The 23,381-nt window shown below is 51.6% G+C and overlaps 3 protein-coding genes and 1 pseudogene across 3 annotated transcripts; 1 reads left to right on the top strand and 3 right to left on the bottom strand.

The window, feature by feature from the left end:
* Positions 1 to 90: 90 nt before the first annotated feature.
* Positions 91 to 2,080, bottom strand: Tnfrsf12a (TNF receptor superfamily member 12A). The gene is made up of 4 exons (XM_075941709.1): positions 1,925 to 2,080; positions 1,127 to 1,231; positions 782 to 916; positions 91 to 689 (listed from the first exon to the last, which is right to left on the bottom strand). Exons 1-4 carry the CDS (start codon positions 2,016 to 2,018, stop codon positions 634 to 636), a joined length of 390 nt encoding a protein of 129 aa, XP_075797824.1. The 5' UTR covers positions 2,019 to 2,080; the 3' UTR covers positions 91 to 633.
* A 3,159-nt stretch (positions 2,081 to 5,239) lies between these two features.
* Cldn6 (claudin 6) lies at positions 5,240 to 5,905 on the top strand. Its single transcript, XM_075989699.1, has one exon. It carries the CDS (start codon positions 5,240 to 5,242, stop codon positions 5,903 to 5,905), a length of 666 nt encoding a protein of 221 aa, XP_075845814.1.
* A 1,188-nt stretch (positions 5,906 to 7,093) lies between these two features.
* Cldn9 (claudin 9) lies at positions 7,094 to 7,840 on the bottom strand. The gene has a single exon (XM_075989698.1). The coding sequence runs from the start codon at positions 7,745 to 7,747 to the stop codon at positions 7,094 to 7,096; it is 654 nt and encodes a 217-aa protein (XP_075845813.1). The 5' UTR covers positions 7,748 to 7,840.
* A 7,412-nt stretch (positions 7,841 to 15,252) lies between these two features.
* LOC142831648 (uncharacterized) lies at positions 15,253 to 21,491 on the bottom strand (annotated as a pseudogene).
* Between the last annotated feature and the right edge of the window lie 1,890 nt (positions 21,492 to 23,381).

The following is a 23,381-nucleotide window of genomic DNA, read 5'->3' as shown; positions in this document are numbered from 1 at the left end:
TCACCCCCCGCCCCCGCAGTGGCCGACTGGCTCCCTCCCTTCCTCCAGTTCTGGGGAGTCATGCTAGGGATCAGGCCATATTCCAAACCATTTAAAGTTAAAGATTCTTTTATTAATAAATTCTCCCTCCCCACCAAACTTTATCCCCAAAATAAATATCCACCCCCTTTAGGGGATGGGTTATGTGTGTGTTTGTGTTAGGGCCAGCCCTCCCAGAGGGCCAGCCTCCTTAGTGTTAAGAACAGGTCCTTAAATCTGACCCACTTCCAGGGCTGAAACTCAGTGTTAGTTGAATTTTAGCCCATCGGAGTGGGTGGGACCTAGTGTGTTTGTCCCTCAAGTCAGTCAGGCCTCCAGGACTTGGGGAGAGCAAAAGACCCCCTTGTGCAAATGCTGCAGTTCCTTAGTATTGTGTCGCTTTGTGACCCAGCTTACGGCTCTCTGCCCTGGAACCAGAGACAGGGCAATCTAGACACCTTGGAAGACTCCCCTGAGCCCAGTCTTTGGAGGTGAATCATCACCTCACCCCACCCCCTTGTGGTTGGAAGAGTCTGGCTCGGGTTGTGTCTGGAAGGCCAGACTGGCTCTAGAATGAATGAACGGACGATGAGTGGGACCCAGCGCGAGTGCTCCTCACTGGATCAGCGCCACACCTGGGCAGCCCTCTCCACCAGTCTCCTCTATGGGGGCTGGAAGATAAGAAGTGGGGTTGTCATGATTAGGGGACATTTAGGGAAGTGATGGGGGAGGTGGGAGGAGTGAGGGTGGAAAGGTCACTTACTAGTAAACTTTTCTCTCCGTCGGCACCGTCTCCAGACCAGGAAACCAGAAAGCAGCGCCAAAACCAAGGCCAGACTAAGAGCGCCTCCCAGAATGGGCCAGAGCAGCCTGAAGGGAGCGGGAGGTGCCGCTGCGCCTAGTGGCCAAGACTCAAATCAGATCTTGCCCTTGGGAAGCCAGTCCGCCCTCAAGGGAGTCTCAAGCTTTGCCCCAGACAGTGTTCCCCAACCTAATAGAAGCCCCCTTCCCGGTCAGTCTTCCCTGACTTCCGAGATCCTTTTCGACGCCCCAGCAACCCTCTACCCTCTTCTAGGATCCGCTTGCCACCGGCCCCGCCCCCACTCACATCCCAAGCAGAAGTCGCTGTGCGGTCGCGATGGACATGAAGCGCAATCCATACACTTGTCGAGATCCGCGCTCCAGGAGCTGCCGCTAGAGCATGGGGCGGTGCCTGGGGAGGGGGCTGCAAGTCAGAAGCTGGCGGCTGGGCGCGGCTATTCTGGGGGCTGAGGTCAGGGTCAGTCGGCTCAAATAACGTGAGTCACCATCGCCCCCCCACACCCCCGCATTCCTCACAGGTGACCGCACCGCCTGACCAAGACACGGCAGTGCGGGAGGGGGTCCGGTAGCGCGCGACTGGGGGGGGTGAATCCTCCCCCCACCGCCAGTGTGACTCACTCCTGGGCACTGGGCCCGACCCCAGTCCCTCCTCCCGCATAACTGGGCATTGAAGTCACCGGATGGAAGGGGCACCCCCACATGGTATAGAGGGCAAAGACCCCAGTACCCCTTCATGATTCTTAGCTATCGGGACTGGTCAGATTCCATCACAGACCAGGGTGAGGGCATGCCCACTTCACAAAACAAACGTCCTTCCCTCAAAGTTTACTTTCTCTCTCTACTCTGGCTCGAACTTTAGAGACAGGAGACCCCGCACCTGATTGAACAGGTAGCGGAACTGAGACTTGGATTGTGGATAAAGATTGGAGTGGATTGAGATCTTCCCCACTTGAAACACACTGCCTAAAGACCATGGATCCCAGAACCCCATGTCTACCCGGTTCCACTCAGATCTCCAGGCACTCAAATTCCATTCCTGACCACCCCAAAGTCCGAGGTTCACCGTCCTCTGAGCCAAGCATACCTGGTGCTTGTTCCCCGGCCGCGGCGCGTATCAGAACCAACCCGAGTCCCAACACGAGGATCTGCGGCAGAGGCCGCGGCCAACCCGGAGCCATGATTGCCGGTCCCGCTGCAACAGCAGTCTGTTCCCACTATCCGCGGGCCAAGACTCAGGGCTGGGGCCCCGCCCCGCCCCCGCCTTCCGGGGCGGAGCCCTTGTCTTTGCCCGCCCCAACATCCACTCTGAGCACTGCGTGCCGAGAGCAAGCAGTCCCTTAACGAGTCTTTCATTCAACATAGTCCCTTCGAGTGTCTAGGACGTCGCGAAGAAGTTTACCCGGACCCACCCTCTGCGAGCCTTAGTCCCAAGGGTGTGGAGCGGGGAAAATCAGCTATAAGACAATTACAAAAAAAAAATAAGTAAAAAGAAATTATCTATTATTTTTCAATTCTGGGGTGGAACCACCAGGCAAGCAACTGAGCTCTGCGCACCCAGCCTTTATGTTCGCTTGCTTTGTTTGGTTTTTTTGGTTTGTTTTCTTTTCTTTTCTTTTCTTTTTTTTTGAGACAGGGTCTCATACTGTATCCCAGACTGGCCTCAAACTCGAAACAATTCTGTCTCCGCCTCCCAAGAGCTTGATTGCGCCGCCATATCCAGACTTCTTTGGTTTCTTTGGTTTTGTTAGGCAGGATCTCGCTTTGTAGCCCAGGCTAGTCGCTATCTCCGAATTCTCCTGTATCAGTAAACAGCACTACGTTTGTTGTATGTGCGAGTTTTTGCACGCTACATTCTTTTTTTTAAAAAGATTTATTTTATCTTTGTGTACGTGTGTGCGCCACATGTGTATGAGTGTCCCTGGCGTCCAGAGAGGGCAATGGATCTCCTAAAGATGGAATTACAGGTGCTTATAAGCTGGGTGCAAAACAAAACAAAACAAAAAAAAAAAAACGGTGACCTGGAAGAGCAGAAAGGCTCATAACTGGTGAATCATCTTCCCAGACCCACATGCTGCTTTCTTTTTTTTTTTGTTTGTTTTGTTTTGTTTTTTCGAGATAGGGTTTCTCTGTGGCTTTGGAGCCTGTCCTGGAACTAGCTCTGTAAACCAGGCTGGTCTCGAACTCACAGAGATCCGCCTGCCTCTGCCTCCCGAGTGCTGGGATTAAAGGCGTGCGCCACCACCGCCCGGCCACGTGCTGCTTTCTTAAGGGCCTCGAGGGTATAACAAAACGAGGTGGCTCAGCAGTTAAGGAGGCCTGTTGCCAAGCCTGTCAATCTGGAGTTCGATCCCCGGGGCAAGTAGAGTAGAAGACCAGAACCATTGCTAGCCCTCTTCCGATCACAGGTACGCAGTATGACAGCCACACACCGCCCCCCGCCATGTGCCCTTTAATTTGTACCTTAGGACTTACATGCAGACCGGCTAGAAAAAGTTGAGTGAATTCTCAAGTCACAACTCAGCGGGTAGCAGGTGTTGACTTTGGAGTCTCCAGTAACTAAGGCACCCGGCCGAGAAGCGCACGCTGGCTGCCGTCGTGGGGGGGGGGGGGGTCCTGCCCCTCCCAGAGGGAGGTGGTCCAGTGACGTAATTGCGACTTTAAGACCCCTTGCCTCCGCCCTCGTCCCTGCTTTCGACTTGGGAATCTTTGCGGTCTCTTGCAGGTGAGCCTGGGGCAAGTGTGGAGATATGCAAGCCGGGGACGTGGCAGGGTGCGTGCGGGAGTGTGCAGAGAGCTGGAACTTTGATTCTAGCGGCAGCCACTTGGGTCCTCAAGTCCCTAGGTAGAAAGTGGTGCATCGAGCCCCGCGAGGCGATCGAGTCCCCGCGGCCCCGGAAAAGTTAAGCGCCCCTCCCCCTCCCTGGGACAAAGGCACCGAAACCCGGGACGCCCCTCCTCCACCTGCTTGGCTTCTCTGGGGCGGGACTCCCCTCCCCCTCACCTGCGGGCGCGGACCCAGCTTCGGGCGCCGCCATTAAGCCCCTCCTGGTCGCGCACTTCTAGGCTTGATAGATAACCAGCCAGCCCCGGGTGGCCAAGGCTTACAGACGCCCTCGGACAAAGCTGAGGGAGAACTCGGTAAGTGGAAAGGGACAGAGATGAGAAGAGGCGGATGTCTCTCCAGATCTTGACTCGGGTCTCCAGCGTGAGACTGCAAGGGAGAGGAGTCGAAAGGGGCCTATGCCATTCTTAGGTGCAAGGTGCACACTTAGAACCCAGGGTAATGGGGAGCCACAGCCTGGCGCCTAGCAGAACTGATCCCTCAGCGCCAACAATGTGAAGTGCGACGTGAAGGACACAGGTGTAGCCTGTCACAGAAGGCACTGGGGGTCTTGAATTTTAACTCCTTGGGAAGCTGTGTCCAGAGAGGGAAGGAAGCATGGCCTTTGATGTAAAATTCAAAAGAATGCTCCCATCTTTAGGGCGTGCACCTTGACCCTTAGAGGTGGAGGCTGGACTGAGAATCGGCTGGTAGCCTAGAAAAATCTGCTTTTGGGTGAAAGGGTTTGTTTTTCCTCCTCTCTCATGCCCTCCGGGGCGTGCTGAGCCTGGCCTGGAAGGGCCTCCAGCCACTCCCAGCGATTGGGAAGAGGTACCGGGAGTGTGGGGGAGGGCTAGGCCTGGGATTTCAAGGATTAGATCCACCTGAACTGGAGCCTGGAGCGGAGCTGGGGGTTTCCTATAGAGCCTGGGTGAGTGATGGGAGGAAGCTTGAGATCTCACCTGAGGGCTGAAGTGATAAGGCTGGACCTGAAACTTGTAGTTAAAGCCCAACCGTCCCAAAATTACACCCCTGACATTTCACCCTCTTTGTGACACTCTGCTCACCTGATAAACTGTACCTGAGGATGCCTCTCAGTTTGTAGAGGGTTTGCCTGGCCCTGAGTTCAGTCACCAGCGCTGCCTTTAGGTGAGGCCTTACAGGTAAACACCTGTTACACCAGCACTCAGGGGTTGAAAGCAGGAGGGTCAGAAGTTCAAGGTCATCCTCAGCTAGGTGGTGCTACGGTAGACCCCGTCTCAAATAAAATAAGTGTCCGAGAAAGCAGCTGTCATTGCACTGGCCTGCGTTTTTAGCTTTGTCTTATTTCCTGTCACCTGCACAAAAAACTACAGGATTTTGTGCTTTGCCCATCACAGACTAGGGAAAAATTAAATTCTTGTTTGACTTTTGATTGGCCCAGGAAGTGTATCTAAGCCACACTGCAGAACAGAGTAGCCAACTGCCAAGGTACTTGGTGTTGGTATCGCAGCTGGCAAGATACAGAACATCTGGGCCTGCCACACTTTAACACTCCTATTTTCATCTTTCCATGCTACACAGCCCCTCAACCTCATCATGGCCTCTGCCGGTCTGCAAATCTTGGGGATCGTCCTGACCCTGCTTGGCTGGGTCAATGCCCTGGTGTCTTGTGCTCTACCCATGTGGAAGGTGACAGCCTTCATCGGCAACAGCATCGTTGTGGCCCAGATGGTGTGGGAGGGGCTGTGGATGTCCTGTGTGGTCCAGAGCACTGGCCAGATGCAGTGCAAGGTGTACGACTCGCTGCTGGCGCTGCCCCAGGACCTACAAGCTGCTAGAGCCCTCTGTGTTGTCACCCTCCTCGTCGTCCTGATTGGCCTGCTGGTCTACCTCGCGGGAGCCAAATGCACTACCTGTGTGGAAGACAAGAATTCCAAGTCTCGACTGGTGCTCATCTCCGGGATCACCTTTGTCATCTCCGGTGTCCTGACCCTTATTCCTGTCTCCTGGACTGCCCACTCCGTCATCCAGGACTTCTATAACCCCTTGGTAGCTGATGCTCAAAAGCGGGAGCTGGGGGCCTCCCTCTATCTGGGCTGGGCAGCCTCGGGCCTTTTGCTGCTGGGTGGAGGGCTGTTGTGCTGTGCCTGCTCCTCTGGGGGGGCCCGGGGACCTGGCCATTACATGGCCCGTTATTCTACATCTGCCCCACATTCGGCCATTCGGGGACCCTCTGAATACCCCACCAAGAATTATGTCTGATGCTTACTGGGGAGTGAGGCTCTACTGGCCAGGGAACCTTAGGACCCTGAGCTGAGCCATCAAGAAACAATGCCTAGGAGTTTGGGGTTGTTTTTCTTGTTTTTCTTCTGCAGTAGCAGATATTGAACCTGGGGGCCCCACAAGTTTGGGGGGCAAGCACTCTACCGATGAGCTAGGGTTGGCTCTATCTGTTTTTGAGACAGGTTCTGGTTTTCCTGCCTCAACCAGTCCAGACTCTGTCTGCCTCTGCTGTTGGCATTTTGGTCATGCATCGGGAGGGGTGACACTTTTAGTCTGTGTCTTTATTCACTCTGGGCATCTTCTGTGAAACCTGTTTTGAGACCACTTGTGAATCTGGCCTTTGTGAACCCCAAGATGGCCTGTTCCAAGAGTCCCCAGTCCTGGAAGGGCAGGTGATAAGTTACCAAAGAATTTTCTACTCCAAGTCTTCCAACCTTTGGCCCCTACATCCCCTTACCAAAGTTACCATGATCCCCCCCCAGATCAGGACCCTCCACCCCCGTTTCTCTAACCTTGCACATTTCCCTGCCCACACATTTTACTAAATAAAAGATGGTTTTTATAATGTGCCTTTGATGTCACTTGGTATTTGGTACAAGCGTAACTAGAGGGAGGTGGCAGTTCCATAATCAATTCCAAGCTTTTCTAGCTCAGACCCCATATTCTAAGCCAGTAAGCTTGCTGGCTGGAACCTGGAGCACCCCGCACCCCCATGCCTTTCCACAGATCAGAGGAAGCGCAGTTACAATGTGCTTTTATTACCAGCTCAGGTTGGGGAGTGGGTAGGGCACCGAGCAGCTTGGACTCAGGCAGTGGTTGGGCTGTTAGGTCACAGTGCGCATCTTATTTTGAAGGCAAGGAGGCTGAGGTCCAGGTTCTTGGGGTAAGGCAGAGCTCAACAGAGGAGAAGACACTAAGTCAGTTCAGGAGAGGAGACCACAGCAATACCCTGGGAGTCAGGGAAGGGCCAGGGTACCCAGTAGCTTTGGCGCATTCACAAGGTTGCAACCACTGCAAAGGGCTGGCTCAAGACGGACCAGCTGAGATTCTCCTAGAGCCAAGTCTTAGCCAAACAAAGAAGTGAGCGGCGCATGAGTTGATGAGAGATGCAAGGGCACAGCCCAGTGCCTGGGCATAACGCTCCCGTTCCAGCTTCTGGGGGAAGCCTCACACATAGTCCCTCTTATCCAGTCCTGAAGCACCCGAACGGGAGGGGATGGAGTAGCCCAGCCTGGGTCCACGGGGCCGCTCGAAATGGGACGGGGGACACGTGCAGCAGAGGAGCCCTCCACCCAGCATGAGCAGTGCCGCCGCTGCCCAGCCCAGGTAGAGGGAGGCCCCCAACTCTCTCTTGAGGGCTTCAGCCACCAGTGGGTTATAGAAATCCTGGATGATGGCATGGGCTGTCCAGCAGACAGGGATGAGCACCAGGATGCCCGAGAGGAGAAGGAGGACCCCTGCGGTGAGCACAATTCGGGCCTTGGCACCTTCGTCCTCCACGCATGTGGTGCACTGGGCACCCGTGATGGCCACCAGCAGGCCCAGCAAAGCCAGCAGGAGGGCAACAACACAGAGGGCTCTGGCAGCCTGCAGGTCCTGGGGCAGCGCCAGCAGCGAGTCGTACACCTTGCACTGCATCTGGCCAGTGCTCTGGACCACACAGGACATCCACAGCCCCTCCCACACCACCTGGGCCACAACGATGCTGTTGCCGATGAAGGCAGTCACCTTCCACAGTGGTAGGGCACAGGACACCAGGGTCCCTAGCCAGCCTAGCACTGCCAGGGTCATGCCCAGGAGTTCAAGACCAGTTGAAGCCATCTGCTCCTCTGGTCTTCTCAGCTCTCAGCCTGAATCAGGCACTCCACAGGGTTGGGGGCGCGGAGTTCGAGTTCGGGTGGGTCTCACTGCTCAGGAGGTGAATCTGTTGATCTCAGGCAAGGACAGACCTCACATGAGCAGACCTCGCACATCTGATACTCACTAAATACCAAGACGTCCTTAGGTCTTGCTCAGCAGGATCAGGATCGCCTGTGGCCCATCAGAGACCCTCCAAACCTGCCATGGACTCAGAACAGCCGCGGTCCTCTCTGCTGGCTGCTCCCGTCCTTTCTCAGTTGAAGTCCTCTCGGCTGGTACACTGCTTGTCTCAAAACAGAACTGTGAGGTGTCACCTGGGGCGTCTGAGGGCGCTGGTTGCAGGCGGGGTTTTAAGGCCTAGGTAGGGGAGGAGCCGGGCAAGGGACCTAGAGGCTACCATTGGGTAACAGAACCAGAGCAGTGGTGAAAAGGGGGTGGGATGGGGGCCCTCAGGTTTAGGGTAGGGTGCCAAGACCAAGTGGAAACCCTGGGTCAAAGGAATTCCGGGAAGACAGGATACACAGAAAAGGGACGAGAGGAGCCAATTTATTGGCTTGGAACAGAGAAATGGGACGATGAGTTCTCAGCCTCAGCCTGCGCCCTCTTTGCCACCTGTCTGATTCACTCTGTGGGGAAAATATGCCCCCATTATCCATCATCGTACCCCTCTCCACCCCCACCCTTTCAGGACTCTCTGGAATCTGATCTGTCTCCAGTCTCAGTTCAATAACCCCGGCAGCTCCTAGGGGAGAGGCCCCGCCTACAGTTTCCCAGACAACAGGTGCCTGGCGCCCAGCTCAGGTGGCATTACCAAGGCAACGGCCTAGAAAACTACTCCCCCCCCCCAATACACACACGCATACGATTCTACCTCAGCTCAGGTGTTCCCACTCCACCCCCACTGCCGAAACTAGGGGGCTGAGCCTAGCGGCTGGAAGTCCCTAGTGGCCTAGTGATAAAGAGCCCGTTGTGGCGATGGGGAGGGGCAGAAAGGGGCCTGGGGCAAGAAGGGACAAGGAGGGGACTCTGGGATAGGGATTTCTGATAGTTACATGAATAGCCAGCCAAGCCCAGACACTACGGAGGTGGGCAAAGGGGTCAGGTCCCTGAGCCCTGACTTCCGGTCCCTTAGCGTCTCCATTCACAGAATGCTGCCTGATTTCAGCTCAAATTCTGATCCTACCGGGGTGACTAGGGAGGACTAAGTGTCTTAACTTCTTTGGGCCGGAGACTGAGTTGAGAAAACTTAGATTCTGCATTTCACAAGGGACCACAATCCTGCCAATATGTGCACATTTCAGGGAGGTCATGGGAGTCATGAGCAATGCCCTTCTGGAGGCTAAGAACTTCTGAGGCCTAAGAGTAAGGTATATACCACCATGCTCAGCTTCTAAGGACTATTAGGGTTAAGAAAGAAAGAAAGAAAGAAAGAAAGAAAGAAAGAAAGAAAGAAAGAAAGAAAGAGAGGAAAAAAAGAGGCCAGGCCAGCAACCTGAATCCCGGGTATTTCACCTGCATGTATATAGGCACATGTGTTCCTGGTGCCTGTAAAGGCCAGAAGAGAACATTAGATTCCCTGTAACTAGCATTACAGGTGGTTGTGAGCCACCAGGTAGGTACTGGGAATCAAACCTGGAAAGAGTGGTCTTAACCACTGAACAATCTCTCCGACCACAGTCCAGAGGTGTTTCAAGCCAAGCAGTAGTGGAACATGCCTTTAATCCCAGCACTCCTGAGACAGAGGCAGGCAGACGCGTCTGTGAGTACAAAGAAACCCTATCAGCCAGGCGGTGGTGGCGCATGCCTTTAATCCCAGCACTCGGGAGGCAGAGGCAGGTGGATCTCTGTGAGTTCGAGACCAGCTTGGTCTACAAGAGCTAGTTCCAGGACAGGCTCCAAAACCACAGAGAAACCCTGTCTCAAAAAAAAAAAAAACAAAAAACAAACAAACAAAAAAAACCAAAGAAACCCTATCTGGAAATAAATCAAAGCAAAAAAACCCCAAAAACCTTGCAGGTAGGGTGGCATATGCCTGCCTTTAATCCTACCACTCAAGAGGCAGAGATGGGTGAATCTCTGTGAGTTCAAGGCCAAGCTGGTGTGTATGTATGTGTGTGTGTGTGTGTGTGTGAGAGAGAGAGAGAGAGAGAGAGAGAGAGAGAGAGAAAGACAGAGACAGAGAAAGACAGAGACAGAGACAGAGAGAGAAAGGAATAATGAATACACCCAATGTCAATGTCCACATATGTGCAAGCATCCACAGGCAAGTACAACTTTGCATGCGCGCACACAAACAGATAGGACATAATAGCTTATGCCAATCTCAGCACTGCAGACTCTGACACAGTAGAGGATCACCAAGAGTTCAAAGCCAATCTGGGTTACACAGTGAAACTCTGTCTTTTAAAAGAAAGATAAGAAAAGCCAGGCATTGTGGTGCATGCCTTTAATCCCAGCACTTGGGAGGCATAGACAGGCCAGCCTGCACTACAGAGCTAGTTCCAGGACAGCAAAGTCTACACAGAGAAATCCAGTCTCAAAAAACAAACAACAAAAGGAAAAAAAAAAAGAGGCCTGGAGTACTGACATATACCTCTAATCCTGGATCCTGTATATACTCAGCTGCACCCACATACACATAAATCTTTTGGGGGGGGGTTGCTTTTGTTTTTGTTTTTTTTTTCGAGACAGGATTTCCCTGCATAGCTTCAGAGCCTGTCCTGGAACTTGCTCTGTAGTCCAGGCTGGCCTCGAGCTTACAGAGAGCTGCCTGCCTCTGCTCCCCAAGTGCTGGTCCCTGGCCACATAAAACTTTTAAGCAAGAAAAGGAGTATGTACTAGCAAGGCTACATGATAATATATTATGAAAATGTCACCTAGACACCTGTAGTATTGGAGTAAACGCTCTGCACTAATAAAAGGGAGGTGATGGAGGTGAGGTGTGACTCAGGTAGGAAACGTGTTCATGAAGCACACCAGGCCCTGGGTTCCATTTCCAGCACTGAGAAAAGACCAGGGTATAGACAATCCCTTTCTTTTTTTTTTTCCTTCAGAGAAGTAAGGGGCTTCTCAAGATATAGTTTAGGACAACCTCAACCTCTTTTTTTTTTTTCTTTCTTTCCAAGACAGGGTTTCTTTGAGTAACAGCCCTGGCTGTCCTGGAGCTCTCTTTGTAGACCAGGCTGGCCTTGAACTCACACACCTGCCTCCCTCTGCCTCCGGGGCTCTGGGATTAAGGGCGTGTGCTACCACACCCAAGAGGACAACCTCTTCCTCTTATTATAGTATAAACACTGATCTGAGCAGGGCTGGAAGGTATGCACATGTGTGTGCCTGCGCGCATGCGCGCGTGCTTAGGGATTTAGGTGTTCCCCTAACTATGTTTTTAGGCCTTTACAAAGTTGTTTGTTTCTTGGTTTTTGGTCTTTTGAGACAGGGTTTCTCTGTGTAGTCCCAGCTGTCCAGGAATTTGCTCTATAGACCAGGCTGGCCTTGAACTCACAGAGATCCGCCTCTGCCTCCCAAGTGTTGGGATTAAAGGCATGGGCCTCCAGGCTAAAGTTTTTCTTAGTTACTATGTCTACACCACTGTGTGTGTGTGTTTGTGTGAGTGTATTTGTGTGTGTGCGCGCGTGTGTGTAAGGATAACTTGCAGGAGTCAGTTCTCTTTCTATCATCTGGGGCATGGAGATGGAGCTCAAGTAGTGATGTTTGGCAGCAAGAACCTTTTACCAGTTTAGGCATCTCAATGCTCACTGTCTATGAAGTTGGGTATTGGAACCCAGGGTGTGGTGCACTCATCACTTCTGTGACCTCCAAAATTTGAGAACCTTTCCCACCAAATGAACAGACTAAGGCCCATACTAGTCACCTGGTCTGGAAAGTGGGCTGGGGCCACCCATCTACCTCTCTCTGCTGAGATGCCTTCTCAGAGCCCAGAGTTTTAGAAGGTTCTTTTCTGCCCTGTGTGGTGGTGCACCCCTTCAATCATAGCACTCCAAAGGCAGAGGCAGAGGCAGGTGAATCCCTGAGTTGGAGACTAGCTTGGTCTACAGAGAGAGTTTCAGGACACCCAGTGTTGTGCTTTCCTGTCCCTTTAAGGGACAGGCCACGCCCACTCCCATTACCTCTGACCTGCCCACCGCCATCTTGGGCCCTTCCTTTTCTGCTTCCTTGAGTGGGTGCTTTTTATTATAAGGAAGACCTGGGAATATTATGGTTTTGGTCCCTTTAAGAGACAAGCACACCCACTCCCCTCCCCATCCGCTGAGGCAGGCTGATTTTCAGCTTCCAGCCTGAGCTCGCTCTCTTTTCCATCTTTCTCTCGGAGAGGCAGCTTTGCTTCTGCCTCTCTCACCACTGCTCTGCTTCCCCCCTTCTCTATCTCTTTCTCCTCTTCTCTCTCTCTCTCTTCCCTCTCTCTCTGTCCCCCCCTTCACCCTTCCTCCTCCATAACCCCCTGAATAAACATTCAACCTCACCCTGCATGTCGTGTCTATCCATGTTTCTGTCTTCTGCCCGCCCGCCATGTGTCTCCCTGCCTGGAACCAGCCATTGCTCTGGGACCAGCAGCTGTCTCTGCCTGGGACTGGCTGCTCCCAGGGCCCACTGCCTGCCACCACATGGCCCGCTACCACCATTTGGGACCTACAGCATTTCTGCTGCCTACTGCCACGGGGATCTTGCAGCATTTTAAAAAATGAACAACATCCAGGGCTGCACAAAGAAACCCTGTCTAAAATAAAATAAAATAAAAATCCTAATTTTGTGGGAAGGAGTATGTGTGGATATGTGTTCATGAGTGCTGTGCCTGCAGAAGCCAGAGGCATCAGCTCCCTGGAAGCAGAGTTACAGGTGGTTGTGAGCCAATTGGCATATGTGCTGGGAACAGAACTGCTTCTCAGAACTCTTTCCAGCCTCCAAGCTGATACAGTCTTGCTAAATTTTACTTACTTGTGTAGGCTGTGTGTATGTGAGCACCCAGGTATCACTGCATGTGTGAGGAGTCAGAGGGCAATTTGCAGCGGTTGGTGCTGCTCTTCCTCCTCCTCACGGTCCCAGGAGTTAGATGGTCAGGCTTGTTGGCAAGTACATTTTTACACACTGAGCCATTTGGTGGCCGACAGAGATGGCTTTTCTGCAGTCTCCAAGTCAGAACTAGGAGACTCTTTAGATCAATGGCCAGTTTCCAGCACTCTGCAGATGGGGTCAGACCTGCCCAGCTCATCTGCCTCCTGGGGCAGGGATTTCACAGTAGGTATGAGGGAGAGGCTGCAAAGCAAGGCTAATAGAGCCCAGCCTGCCTAGAGACTCCCTCTGAATCCTTCCAGGGGCCTCCAGGAATCTGGTCACACAGGTTTGGTTAGGTGTCTGAGACGGTTGCAAGCTTGGGTCTAGGGGCCACCAACTCTACCCTCTGCAGCCCCAAGCCTGGAGTGTCTTCCCCAGCAGTAGACAAAGTCTAACCTTTGGGTGTTAGGGGCAAACTCACCATGGTTGGTTGGCCCTGGATATTTTGAGTTTGAGGACTAAGTTCTGCATCCAAGATTGGGAGAGTTGGATAACCTATGGAAGGCTTTGCCAGGAAGCCCACCATTGCTACAGATAGTTCTAGACCCCCTGACAGAGTTGTGTGTGGTAGTACACAACCCATTAAGGGTTAGCATTCTCAGCTGGGCTGTGGCATTGCAAACTGTATTCCCAGAGGCAGAGGCAGACAGCTGTGTGTGAGTTCAAGGCCAGCCTGGTCAACAGAGTGAGTTCTGGGACTGCCAGTGCTGTTCGGCAGAGAAATTCATCTCAAAAACAAACAAACAAACAAAAGACGAAAGAAAGAAGGAAGGAAGGAAGGAAGGAAGGAAGGAAGGAAGGAAAGAAAGAAAGAAAGAAAGAAAGAAAGAAAGAGGGGGCTGGAGAGATGGCTCAGCGGTTAAGAGCATTGCCTGTTCTTTCCAAAGGTCCTGAGTTCAAATCCCAGCAACCACATGGTGGCTCACAACCATCTGTAATGAGGTCTGGTGCCCTCTTCTGGCCTGCAGACAAAATATTGTATACATAATAAATAAATAAATATTTTTAAAAAAAAGAAAGAAAGAAAGAAGAAAATAGCATTCTCAGGGAGCAGAGGCCAAAAGGTCCCCAATTTCGTGGTGGCCCCAAAGTGTGGGGTGTGCCCTTATCTTCTATCTAGAAACATAGCACGGAGCACCCACTCTGCCACAGACTCATTAATCTCAGGGAAGTACATGTTGCAGACAGGGACGCACCTCCCCTTGTGGTTGGACTGGTCCTCAAGCGGCCCAGGCAGCAAGTCTTCCACTGATTCATTCTAACACAAGCTCCATTCAGGTCGGGGGGGGGCATAAATGTGGGGAAGAACCCCCACATTCCAGAAGCCTGAAGGACTGGGTGCTGCTTCTTGGGGGCCTCTAGGCCAGGCTGCAAAAGTCTGCTTACAAGGAAGCCCTTGGCTTTCCTGGAGGCTTCCTGGGTAGTCCTAGAGTTGCCTTCTGTTATCTCCTGGTCAGAGACCAGGAGAGTCAGTTGAGTCCTGGGAACTGAAAGATTAAAGTTTGGACCTCTGGACTGGAACACAGTAACACTGATGTGGAGAGGTCGGGCCCCTTTAAGCAGTTACCATCTCAATGAGACTTTAACAGGTCCTCCAGAATCCCCAGCCCCCTTCTCCTCAGACTAGGAAGGGTATGAGGAATTTTCCCCAATGCTCTAATTGCTTGAGGAAACAGAGGTGTGCCCCACCCCCCATCCCATCTAAAGTAACTAAACAACATTCTTTGTCTGGGCTGAGTTCATCACGAGCCAGGATTCAGTTTACCTGAATGTGGCCTAGGTGGGTTAATTTGCTCTCCTCAAAGGGGACCTCAGGCTACAACCCCCATTGCCTTTCGAGAAGCCTGAGGGCCCACCTGGCTTTATGGTTAGAGGAGCCAGTTCCTCAGCTCCTGAGCCTTCAATGACTACTAAAACAACTGAAGAGCCCGAATTCTCAGCAGCTCACCAGTTACTTACTATAGATAGGAAACAAGCCCAGAGCACTAAAAAGGCTAGGCTGTGTATATGTACAGTCCACAGAAAACACCTGATTTCTAGTCGCCGCTCCCTCAACAGGTCAGGAAAGCAGGCCTCTGAGCGCCCCTTCATCAGCAGGGGTGGCGGACTGTAAGGTGGCTCCTTTCCCCTGCCACCCTTACACCCCCTGGGGAGGTCCCTAAGACCTGTCCGTTCTCTGGACAGAACCTCCCTCCTATGTACGAATGTGCATGTGTGTACGCACTAGATTTTGTGTGAAGCAGCTTTCTTAGTGCTGGGTTCCCTGCTGTGGAAAACCTTCCCGAGCAGCAGCCCAGGCTCCCACCCCCATGGGGTCTCAGACAAAGGTGTTCTGTCAGGAGCAGTGTAGTTTCACTTGCACGCCTGGATAGGTCACAACCACAGACTGGGTAACAATTAACTTTATTATCAGTTTTGATCAGCTTTCAACCTCCAGCTTACAGCTCTCGTCTTTAAAAGATCCGTTCACTGTCCCTCCTGATATTTTCTGCTTCTGAGCAGGGAAAAGAGCTGGACGCATGAGAGAGGGAAGGCAGCAATCTAAGGGACACAAAGAAGCAGAGAGACAGCCACTGGGAAGACAGGCATACTTTCTTCCTGTAGCAGTGTTAGTGTGTCAGCTCTGCCCACGGGCTCACACACCACTCAGGGCTCCAAGTCAGTGAAGGACAGGATCTAGAAAAGTCTTCTGGGAAGACCAGAAGGAAGGCGGGACTGGCATGGCCTAAGCCAGGCTTGGTAACACAATCCTGCAACCCAGCTACTCCAAGTTCAAAGGTAGCCTGGATGATGGAGAAGGCTTAGACTGTATGAACTGGATTTTTTTTTAAAGGTCTCATCATATAGTTCTGGCTAGTCCAGAACTCACTCTGTAGACCAGGCTGGCTATCAACTCAGAAATCCACTTGCCTCTGCCTTCCAAGTGCTGGGATTAAAGGCGAGTGCCACCACATCTGGCTGATAAATTATCTTTGCAAACATGATTCAATGAAGGATCTCAATATGAAGTCAGCCTGGCTTCAAGAAAGGCAATGATAGAAGTCCTTTCCTAGCACCAGAGGACAAGCAAGGTCCTGCCGAGGAAGGCAAAAGCCAGAGCCGGTCTCTGGCTGCTATTGACACTGTCGGTCTTTTTTAGGCCTCTGGCCACCAGCACTGTTAAGAGAACAAATTCCTATTGTCCCAGGCCTTTAGTTTGCATAATTCCTTACTGCAGTCACAGGAACCTAATAAATTGATCTTCTTGCTGACGGGACCTGGGCTCTCAGAGGTCCCCCAAGGTCAAGGCTGGCTTCCAGACACCACCACTCCTGAGTGGCTGAAGAGCTCTGCCATCCACTTGGTTACCTGAGCCCAGGCGACCTGTGGAACAAAGAGAACATTATATTAAGTTGTACTGGCTGCACAGAAACTGGTGTGGGGGTGAGAGGCCTGAAAGGCAGGAGAGAGGAGTTTCTACTCAGGAATCTACCTGGAGCTCTCTTTCCCCATGGGGATGACTTCACAGCCTTCTATGCGATCCTCTTGCCCAGTATCAATTGTCCATCATCACCCCTTGGGGGTTGGGGGACCCTTGGATCTATTTCAGTTTGACTCATAAGGCTTGGGAGTTTCCAAAGGTAAGCGAGGAAGGTCTTAGCCTTGCAAACACCCTGGACAGGGGACAGCGTGCCATTCTGGACACTGGCTTCAGCATCTGAAATTCTGTTTTCAAAGCCCAACTTGGTGGCTGCGAACTATTATACCTGCACTCAGAAGGCTGACAGGTTAATCGAATTGCTGAGTTCAAGAGGTCTTGTCTCAAAAAAGAATCAAACTGTTGGTGTCATCCTTTTGACCGGGGTTTCTTCCTTAGGCAACAGCTACTTTTATCAGCACTTAGATGAGTTTTGTTCTCAAATATCCAAGGGAGACGCTGCAAGACTGGAGGGCCAGAGAAGGGGTGGCAAAAGTCCCTAATCTTTTTTTTTTTTTTTTTGAGACAGGGTTTTTCTGTGTAGCTTTAGAGCCTGTCCTGGAACTAGATCTGTAGATAATGCTGGCCTCGAACTCACAGAGATCCACCTGCCTCTGCCTCCAGAGTACTGGAATTAAAGGTGCCACCACCACGCGGCTTTTTTTTTAAAGTCTCACTAAGTAACAAAGGCTGACCTTTAATTCGTGATCCTCCTGCTTAAGCATCCCTAATGTTGGGGTTACAGGAGTGTGTCACTAGCCCCATCTGACATCCCTCATCTTAAACTGAAGGTCAGGTTTATCTCTTTCTTCCCAAGCCTTGGCTGCAGTCCTGGCTCTCTTGTCCCCAACCGAGGTCTGGCCCGGTCTTCCGAACCTGCCTACCGGTGTCCAGGCATGGACTCACCCACTTGTAGCCCAGCTGGGCCAGGTGATCAGCAGGGTGGCGATAGGTAGAAGTAGGGCGGCGGGGGCGGGGGCGGCAGCGGCGGGGGAAAGGCGGGGAGCGGCCAGGGCTCACGGGGCAGCGGCGGCGCCAGCAGGGTGAAGGGCGAGGGCCGCGTGGGCAGCGGTGGCAGCGGCTGCGGGGGAGATTCGGCGATCAGCGGGGGCCGGCCGCGGGCGCCCACGGGCCCCGGGATGGCAGCGATAGCTGCTTCGGGAAGCGGCGGCAGCGGCAGGTGCGCAGGCGGCGGCGCGGGCGCGGGCAGGCGCGGCAGGTCCTGCAGGGCGAGCGCGGCTGGGGACGGCGCGGGCGCGCAGACCTCGGGCGGCAGCTCCGGCAGCGCCAGGTGGACCCCGGGGCCCCAGGGCGCCAGCAGCTCCGGGCGCAACGGGAGTGCGGGCAGCGGCGGTAGCTCGGCCAGAGCAAGAGCCGAGGGCGGCGGCGGTCCTGAGCTCAAGCCGGGAGGCAACCCGGGCAGCGGAGGGTGCGGCAGGGACGATGCGGGCGGTGGGGTGGGCGGCAGGGACGCGCGGGCACGGCTCAGCCGAGAGTGTACGCGGCCGCGCCGCGGGTGCGAGCGGGAGCGGGAGCGGGGCCACCGCGCCGCCAGCTTGGCCGCCGCTGCCACCCCAGGGCCCAGTGAGCGATGCCCGCAGCCTGGGAACGAGATCCAGGAGCCCCGCTGAGGTCCGCCCAGCCAATTGGAGTTGCCTGCAACACGTTCCAGCCAAACACAAGCTGGTGCGCTTACTGCCTGGACACCCCAACCAATCACCGTATCCCGCGGTGCCTCCTTCGCCTCCCGCTATCCTTCGAGATGCATACGCGCTCTGGGCGCCCCCTCCTGGCCCGATGATGCTCTGAGCGGCTGCAATCTTCAGGCCATGCCCCACCAGTATAGAATGTGCCACAGCAATTATTGCTATTTATCAGTGGTGACTCTGGATTGATGCATATTTTCATCACATTTTCTTTTTTGAGACAAAACGTCCCAGGCTGGTATCAATACGTAGCAAAGTATGGCGTCCCACTCATGATCCTCCTACTTGCACCTCTTAAATCTGAGATTACAGACCACGACCATATAGAAGGAATATCATAATTCAAAAAACAAAGTTTTGGGCGTAATAGATGACGACAAAGCCTACTAGTTGTCTCTAAACCTGACGACTAGAGTTCCGGAGACCCACAAAATGGGAAGAGAGGAGCAATTCTTATTAGCTGTCTCTGACCCCCCCCCAAACCCATGACACAAACACACACACAGTAAATAAAATATTCGGATGCAATGTTTTGGGTTGAGTACGCAAAGTGCTTTCCGTAGCATGCATGAGGTCCTGATTCCAGTCCTCAACCTTACATAAATCAGGTGTAATGTCTCTAACTCAGGGGAGATGGAGGCAGAGGGATCAGAAGATGCTCAAGGTCACCCTCTACCACATAGCCAAGTTCAAGGCTAGTCTGAGGTAAATGAGATGGGGGGGGGAATATGCATTATATATGTTAAAGTTGCCAATAATTGTATGTGACAAGCAGGTAAGATTCTGTTAAAGAAAAAATAAATATTAATAAATAAATAAATTTAAAAAAAAAGAAAAAATAAATAGTGGTTCAAGCCTGTAATTCTAGCATCTGGGAGATGGTGGCCGGAGAACCAGGAGATCAAGGCCAGACTCAGACATAGCAAGTTCAAGGCTACCTTGGACTACCTGACATTCTGCCCCATACATGAAATGAAGCAAAGAGGAAAAAGGAAAAAAAAAAAGACAAAAGGGTTAATCTCTTCAAAACTGGTATTGGAGGACACTGGATAGATGGCTCCGTGGTTAAGAGCACCTCTCTCTCTCTCTCTCTCTCTCTCTCTCTCTCTCTCTCTCTCTCTCTCTCTCTCGGTTTTCTCTGTAGCTTTGGAGCCTGTCCTGGAATTTAAAGGTGTGCACCACCACCATCCAGCGCATTTGTTTCTCTTGCAGAAGAGCAGGTTTCGATTCCCAGCATCTACAAGGTGTCTCATAGTCATCCGTAACTTTAGATCAAGTGCCCTCTTCCAGCATATGTACATTTGGGCAAAACAGTCAACACATATAAAATAAAATCTTAAAAATTAAAAAAAAATAGCCGGGCGGTGGTGGCGCACGCCTTTAATCCCAGCACTCGGGAGGCAGAGGCAGGCGGATCTCTGTGAGTTCGAGACCAGCCTGGTCTACAAGAGCTAGTTCCAGGACAGGCTCCAAAACCACAGAGAAACCCTGTCTCGAAAAACCACAAAAAAAAAATTTAAAAAAATGGATGCCAGGTGATGGTGATGCACACCTTTAATCCTAGCACTTGGGAGGCAGAGGCAGGCAGATCTCTGTGAGTTCAAGGCCAGCCTGGTCTACAGAGCAAGTTCTAGGACAGTCAGGGCTACTCAGAGAAACCCTGTCCCCAAAAAGCAAAACAAAACAAAATGATTTGAGGCCAGCCTGGTCTACAGAGGGAATTCTAGGTTAGCCAAGGCTGCACAGAGAGACCCTGTCTTGAAAGCAAACAAACAAACAAAATTTAAAAAAATAATTTGGAGTTGGAATATTAGAGCTTTTATTAGGATAATTAGTGACACCAGAAGGTTCTAGGGTTAATGGCCCGGGTGGCCCGGGGAGAGTAGCTGCAGCAGTGTGTGTCCCTAGCGTGTTCAAGACCCTGGACTCCGTCTCCAGCGTGGGATATGGGGTATCATCTATGGACCTCCCTGAGAGCTGCCACTGGGAGCAGGTGGTGTAGGCTCACAATCCTGCTCTCCAGCAAGGAGGAAAGCCTTGTGAAGTAGAACATATAGTGAGATGAGGGGGCTGGGCTCAACTTCTTAACCTCATTCTGAACCTTTCCTTGGAGGCCTGTGTGTCCACATTTGCAGCTCCAAGAGGAGGAAATGAAGACACCCAGCAGCATGAGCTAACATGGGTAAGGACGAGTGACTGGCTTTAAGAAGTATTTGGAAGTGTTCTGTAATCTGCCAGAGTAAGGATGTCAAGAGGCCTTGGCTGCTGGGGAAGGCATTGTGGGACCTGTGCCCTCACACTATTTAGAGGTCAATAGACTCAAGTAGACAGTATTTTTATTTGAGGTGATTTTTTATTTAGTCGGGTTTTTTTTTTTTGTTGTTGTTCTGGCGCCTGAATCCACACACTTGAACTCTGTGACTGAGCTATATCCCTGGTCCCTGGTGTCTGTAATTGTTTGAGATAGCTAATTTAGTTTATCGAGTTTGTAAGCCGTTCTAAAGTATCTGTGCTTTAATGATCATCAGTCAAAGAATGTGGAAGTAAATTCTATAACTAAATTATTAATTCAGTGACATCTATAAGGAAAAACACTGTTTTAATTATAAACCGATCGGCCTATTAGCCCAGGTTTCTTATTACTCTTTTTTTTTTTTTTCGAGACAGGGTTTCTCTGTGGCTTTGGAGCCTGTCCTGGAACTCGCTCTGTAGACCAGGCTGGTCTCGAACTCACAGAGATCCGCCTGCCTCTGCCTCCTGAGTGCTGGGATTAAAGGCGTGCGCCACCATCGCCCAGCACTTATTACTCTTATAACTTATATTAGCCCATAATTCATGTCTATGTTAGCCATGTGGCTTGGTACCTTTTTCCGTGAGGCAGTCACATCTTGCTTCCTCTGAGGCTGGATCACGACTTGGAAAAAATACTTTTTTGAAAAAAACTTAAGCAGTTTTAATGAAAACTATGTATGAAACGCCCCCACTTCTGTATCTTCCCAGTCGTTTCTTCCATGTATTTGCCCTTCTCCTTCCCTACTTGTCAGGACCTGGCTTTCCTTGCCTCTGCCTCCTGAGTGCTGGGATTAAAGGCGTGTGCCACCACCGCCTGGCTCCAGGATCATCCTGCGGTCTTTGTCATCTGGCTTTATCCTGGTAATACCCACCGTGCTGGGTGGATGCCCACATGGACAGTTGTGACATTAGCCTTTTCTCGCTGCACCTGTTCAATGTAGGTAACATATCTCTTCCTGTATACTTGGACCACTTTGCCAATCTGCTGGCCTTTGTAGTGACCTTGGACAACCTGAGCTTCATCATCCTTTCTACTGGGCACAGATGGAACACTGTGCTTCTGTCTCAGCTCTTTCGGAAGAGGGGAAGACACGATCTTCTCCCGAATGTGAGAAGGTACACTGAAATGCCGTCTGTGGTTCTTGCTTCGGTCAGAAGTCACAAAGGGATTGAAATTCATTTGGGCGGCTGCGATCCCAGGAGAAAATGTTTTTGAGCCTGGTGTGGTTGCTCCTACCTGGAATCCCACCCTTTGAGACATGGAAGCAGGGCCGGACGGTGGTGGCGCACGCTTTTAATCCCAGCACTTGGGAGGCAGAGGCAGGCGGATCTCTGTGAGTTCGAGACCAGCCTGGTCTACAAGAGCTAGTTCCAGGACAGGCTCCAAAAACCACAGAGAAACCCTGTCTCAAAAAAACAAAAAAAAGAGAGAGAGAGAAATGGAAGCAGGAAGATCAGAAGTTCAAAACCAGCCTCAGCTATATAGCAAATTAGAGGCCAGCTTCTAATTCATGTAACTGGGTTACATAAGATCCTGTCTCCAAATGGCTTGGCAGGCAAAAGTACTTGCCATATAAGCCTGACATGTAACCAGGCTTTAAGGACTTGAACCCACAGAAAAAGGGGAGAACTACCTCCCAAAAGTTTTCTTCCAGCCTCTGCTTTATGGTACACACGCACTGACAATCACACAATATAACACAATATAATACACATGTTGGGGCTGGAGAGATGGCTCAGTGGTTAAGAGCATTGCCTGCTCTTCCAAAGGTCCTGAGTTCAATTCCCGGCAACCACATGGTGGCTCACAACCATCTGTAATGAGGTCTGATTCCCTCTTCTGGCCTGCAGACATACAGACAGAATATTGTATACATAATAAATAAATAAATAAATATTTAAAAAATATAATACACATGCAAAATAATAGTAAGTTAAATTAAACTAGAAAACATGATATTTTTATTTTTTTAATTTTAATTATTTTATGTGCATTGGATGTGTCTGTATACTATGTGCATGCAGTACCCTTGGGGGACAAAAGAGGGAGTCAAATTGCTGGTATTCCAGATGGCAGTGAGCCGATTTGTGAGTGCTAAGAATTGAAATCTGGTCCTCTAGAAGGGCAGCCAAATGCTCTTAGCCGAATCATTTCTCCAGACCCCACCTTAGTTTTTGAGATAGGGTCACCACCTGTAGTAGCCTGTGCTTGGCCTTGAACTCTGAATTCTCCTGCTCAGTTTCTCACCCTGCTTCTAGGTTAGAGTACAGCCACCACACCCAGCTTCTTTAACAACTTAGGTGAATGATTACAAATGAAAACAAGTTCTAAAGTGTTCTTTTGCATGGCAAACACTCCCTAAATTCTAGACCCCCGGGACCCTATTCAGGGGCAGTCTTTCTTCCCCAGTGCTGGAGGCCAAACCCAGGGTCTTGAACATGACAGGGACATGCCACTGAGGAGCACACCCAGCCAAAAGACCCCTAAATTGGACGTGTTTCCCCGAGACTGGAGACAGTCTGGTTTGTTGTCATGTCTTCCATTTGAGTAGAGCATCTGGCAGAGTCCACTGTCACCTGATGAGCGGTGAGTCAGGATGTGCCACCCTCATCAAATCAGCAACTTCTCCATGACACAGATCGAGGCAACAAAGAATCACACGGCTTTATTGATACTTCAGCCCAGAGGACACCACAGGCAGGGCAGTGTCCTGGGCAAATCTTGAGATCCCTGGCTGTGCTCCCCCAGTCATGATCTAATGCAGAGACCCTTGGGGCAGGCAGGGGTCAAGCTCCGTGTTCAGCATTTCCCAGAAGGGCAGTGTCCTGGGGAGAGGCAGGACAGCATCTCAGGCACTGGGGGTGTCTCTGAAGTCATCACTCAGCAGTCTAAGGGCCATGGAGTCTACTATCCCTGCCAAGGACTGGGGACACTGGAGAGATGACAGTGGTGGCCCCTGAATGGAGCATGTGGGCCACCATGACTCCTCTTACCTCTGTAACGGTTTTCTAGCTGGCTCTTGGTATCAGCCTTCACTTCAGGACCCCCTGCAACACAGACCACAAGACA

The sequence above is a fragment of the Microtus pennsylvanicus genome, chromosome 11 (assembly GCF_037038515.1).
Source record: "Microtus pennsylvanicus isolate mMicPen1 chromosome 11, mMicPen1.hap1, whole genome shotgun sequence".
Classification (NCBI taxonomy): domain Eukaryota; kingdom Metazoa; phylum Chordata; class Mammalia; order Rodentia; family Cricetidae; genus Microtus; species Microtus pennsylvanicus.
This window is presented reverse-complemented; position numbering and strand designations above follow the sequence as displayed.

Excerpts from the sequence above, each read along its gene's own strand:
- Cldn9 (XM_075989698.1), bottom strand. The coding sequence starts at position 7,747 with ATGGCTTCAACTGGTCTTGAACTCCTGGGCATGACCCTGGCAGTGCTA.
- Tnfrsf12a (XM_075941709.1), bottom strand. The coding sequence starts at position 2,018 with ATGGCTCCGGGTTGGCCGCGGCCTCTGCCGCAGATCCTCGTGTTGGGA. Across the intron at positions 917-1,126 it reads CAGCGACTTCTGCTTGGGAT|GCGCAGCGGCACCTCCCGCT; the intron begins GTGAGTGGGGGC and ends CTTGGCCACTAG. Across the intron at positions 690-781 it reads ACGGAGAGAAAAGTTTACTA|CCCCCATAGAGGAGACTGGT; the intron begins GTAAGTGACCTT and ends CTTATCTTCCAG.
- Cldn6 (XM_075989699.1), top strand. The coding sequence starts at position 5,240 with ATGGCCTCTGCCGGTCTGCAAATCTTGGGGATCGTCCTGACCCTGCTT.